General features: G+C 45.9%; 1 protein-coding gene across 1 annotated transcript; it reads right to left on the bottom strand.

The window, feature by feature from the left end:
• Positions 1 to 3,017: 3,017 nt before the first annotated feature.
• On the bottom strand, positions 3,018 to 3,684 carry PPTG_23710 (hypothetical protein; the record flags this gene model as incomplete). The annotated part of the gene is made up of 4 exons (XM_008912559.1): positions 3,018 to 3,030; positions 3,111 to 3,173; positions 3,477 to 3,585; positions 3,660 to 3,684. 4 exons carry the CDS (start codon positions 3,682 to 3,684, stop codon positions 3,018 to 3,020), a joined length of 210 nt encoding a protein of 69 aa, XP_008910807.1.
• Positions 3,685 to 3,798: the final 114 nt, after the last annotated feature.

Raw genomic sequence — 3,798 nt, 5'->3', positions numbered from 1 at the left:
AAGGTAAGCTTGATGCACATGTTAATGCTTTCCGTGCTCGTATTGCGATCGGTGGTATAATTGACCCCGCAACAGTTGAAACCCATGAGGTGTTTAACCGCAAATAGACAACAAAATATGAAAATATGTTTTGTGATTGAGATGTTTGACTTCATTCTTATTTTAGAAAAGGGACCTAGCTAAAATTGGATATTCAGTTACTGGATCGTTGTTTAAAAGTTTCTTCATTCTCAAATTTGCAGCTGCAAGATGCGACCACTTAGTCGTAAAGTTTTTACAGGAGCAGTTAGAGCTTTTATTAAGAACAATTACCCTTGTGTAAAGTTTTCGGACGAAGCCGTTCGACTCCTAAGACTCATGCTTTCCCCAGTTGAATCAAACTCCAGCGAGCTCACCAGTCTTCTGTCCGAGGCGTTCATCGCCCTTCTCCAAGGTGGGCGGCGCCGCATCGAAGGTAGCCACGTTAAAGCATGGACAGACCTACTGCGTGAGCCGAGTGACGCCGCTGAGGATAAATCGACACCGATGGGAGCAGAAAAAACCGCTACGACCGACTCGCTTGAAGACTGCGTATCCACCCTGGACGCAGACGAGAAGCAGCAGCCACCTTCTAATGCTCGCGAGGAAACGCACTTCGATGCAGGCTCAACACGCGCCGAAGAAAAAGAGCCGACACCCTCGAATAATAACACTGCCAACAGCGACCACAGCGACAGTGAGAGCGACGTTATTTGGATCCCACCGCCGCGCGTAGCCGAGGCAAAGTCGACGCTGCGTGAAGCTCTTGGCGACGATAGCGGCAGTAGCGGCGAAGAGACGAAGACAACCGCGACTTTGGCAGCAGGGAACTACTACGTCCGCAACATCACCGATTTCTACGTCAGGGATGGGCAGCGCGTGTATGTTACAGACTGGGAAGCAACCGAGGAGCCAGCAGCCAACCTTCCTCCAAAAATGGTCGCGGCTTTCAATCGCCGTTGCAGAGCCCAGGAGGATTTTTTTGGATATAAAAAGGGCTGTCTCATTTCAAATGTAGGATATTTATCAGTAGGGACCACAATAAGCAACACTGTTTTCTAAAAAGACCACAAGAGTGCTGATTGGCTAATTTTTTAAGAGGAGATTCTGCACATGAAGACAGATCAACTTAGCATTTTCAAACAACAAAGAAACGAACGACCCTCGGAGTATGGAGAAATCCAAGCTCGACATTCCTGGCAGCGCTTGGTACATTTCCAAGATGAATTTACACCATGCTCAGTGCTGTGGAAGCGAAAACAGAGTATCAACCAGCATTCTTAAAGATCGTCCTGGATTTTGGGCGGCCGTTCTTGTTGGCCACAGTACCTCAAAGGCAAGAGTAATCCATAATTTGAAAACTGTCGACGTCTCCGGCCAACCTGCAACTGTGTATCGTGCAATTTCCGAAGCCAAAGAGGAGGAAAAACAAGATCCAAGAGAAGATTACTATCGATTGCCTAGCTTCTTAAGTCAATTTGCAGATAAAACCCTGGTTCTCGTGTGTGCTGTCAGTTGGATTCGTTTGGTCGATTCTACAGGGCTTTCTTATCACTTGGGAGTCTCGTTAACTTACAAGAAAGTCTATTGCCTGTGTGAGAATGCGACGGAACGCACATGAAAGATTCTACCTACAACGGGATATGTTTGACTCTGATTAGAAAAGATGGACAGAAGAAGAATGTTCCTGTCGCGGTTGGATTTATGCGCAAAGAAACTATTGACAACTTCGTATTTTTTTTTTGCAACTGCGTTGCAGGTGGCATCCACTTGGACGATCGTCCCACATTTTGTGACCGAGGGAAGCAACTTGAAGCCCAGCAAGTTCTTTCGCAGCATGGGGTCAAGGTGCATCTTAAATTCTGCTCTCTGCACATTCGCTTTAATACAATGGATAAATTTAAAGTTTTAAAGTTAAAACAGCAAATGTCAACGATGACATGTTTGCTCTCCAGGGAACGGATACTCTGGCACTATATGACAAAACTGTGGCTCGAATTGCGAAACGCTACCCTTGTGGTATTATGAAATCAGTTGGTGACAATCAAGTTGAAGAATTTGTGTGCAATTATCTCCAGAGCATACACCCGACTGATTGGGCCGTTGTAGGAAACCTAGAGCATCCACCTAAAGGAACAAAGCGGCTGGACGAGACCTAGAATAAAGTTCCGAAACACGGTGATCCCCTCCCTTTGTTTGGTGTACGCTCAACAAGTGGTGTCGAGGGTGACAACAACGGACTACTTTGGGGAGGTGTGCGTAACAATAATTTGCTGGGTTCTCTGATGGCATTCTGTGCTCGTGCTGTTGAGGTGGTTCAGAAGCGAAAACTACTGGTAAAGCAATGGGTTGAAGCAAAGTGTGACATCACACCTCATGCTAAAGCGCTATTCGACGCTGAAAAGCGTCACGTAGCTCGACTGACAGTTATTCAATCCTCTCCAACTGTATATTACGCGTTTGATGCCTTTGATAAACGAAATTCCGCGGCTGCAACGCATCTCGCAGAGGTGGATATGGTGAAGGGAACATGCACGCGATGTACCATATCTTATCAATTGAAATACCTTGTCGCCACATCTAAAAAGTTATTTACAACGTGGCAAAAGAAAAGACTGGTACTTCACCTCAATACGACGTGAAACAATTTCTTCACCGCGCGTACAAGGTGCCACAACTTTCTGCAGCTTTAGATCCAGTATGCATTCGTATACCTGTATACGACCAGCTTGATATTACCGACCAAGTAAGACCACCTCCTCTTTACAGACAAGCTGGAAGCAGACGTCAGCGAAGAAAAGATTCCGCGGACATTGTACGAGGCAGTAAGCGCAAGAAAAACAGGGGAGAAGGAAACTTTGCCTCGCGAGAACGTTCAATACCCCCTCGAACAGATTCAGTAGCAGCCGCAGCTGCTGAAGAAGACGAAGAGCTGCGAGACATCGACGCCTCCTTCGACAAGCAAGTCAAGGCCGTGACGGTAGTATCGAGGAGTGCAGTTAAATGCAGTATCTGCGGGGAAACAGGGCATAACAAAAAGACTTGTAAGTCTACAAACGCTGAGGTAGAGGATGCGACTATCGGTATCGTACCTGGGGATTACGTCGTTGGCGAAAGCTCTTTTGCTCTGTGTGGGATAGATCGACACTACGATACTGTTAGGGAACAGTAAAAACAAAGTATAAGCTTTCAGAAGTAACACGTACTTGCATGGTCTTTTAGTATTCACACTTACTTGAATGTTGTTTGCCATATATGGCTGTGATATCTAGTAGAAATTTTCGACATCACATAAGGTGTCAACGGATGGCAACCACAGCGAAGACGACAATAAAGTACCTGTTATTACGTGACTCGGCCTCTTGTTATCGATCAAAAGCATCAACGCACAACATAATGGGTTGTTATTAGTATTAAACATAGAAATAATTTCTCTCAAAAAAGTATATAACACGCACCACCCAACACTGCTGCTTCGCTTCACCTGATACGTGGCTTTATTGAATACATTATTGTAGACGACTTGAGGATGCCGTGCACATTTACTCCGAGCTGGACACCAACACTCTGTCTGTAGCAAAACATATTTAGTCGAAGCACAAATGAAGCGCCCGCAAGGCAGTGGCTCTTACTCCATTTACCAGCGCAAGCCAATTTCAGCACCATGGCTTTGCCAAATCGAAGCACGAGAAGATCATTCAATTCAGCTCCAATTCAGGACAATGGACCTGACTCAAGGTGACGCCATGTGGTTGCTCGATGGTGGGCACGACGTCTTTT

Source organism: Phytophthora parasitica (genome assembly GCF_000247585.1).
Source record: "Phytophthora parasitica INRA-310 unplaced genomic scaffold supercont2.48, whole genome shotgun sequence".
In the NCBI taxonomy this organism is placed as follows: Eukaryota; Oomycota; class Peronosporomycetes; order Peronosporales; family Peronosporaceae; genus Phytophthora; species Phytophthora nicotianae.
This window is presented reverse-complemented; position numbering and strand designations above follow the sequence as displayed.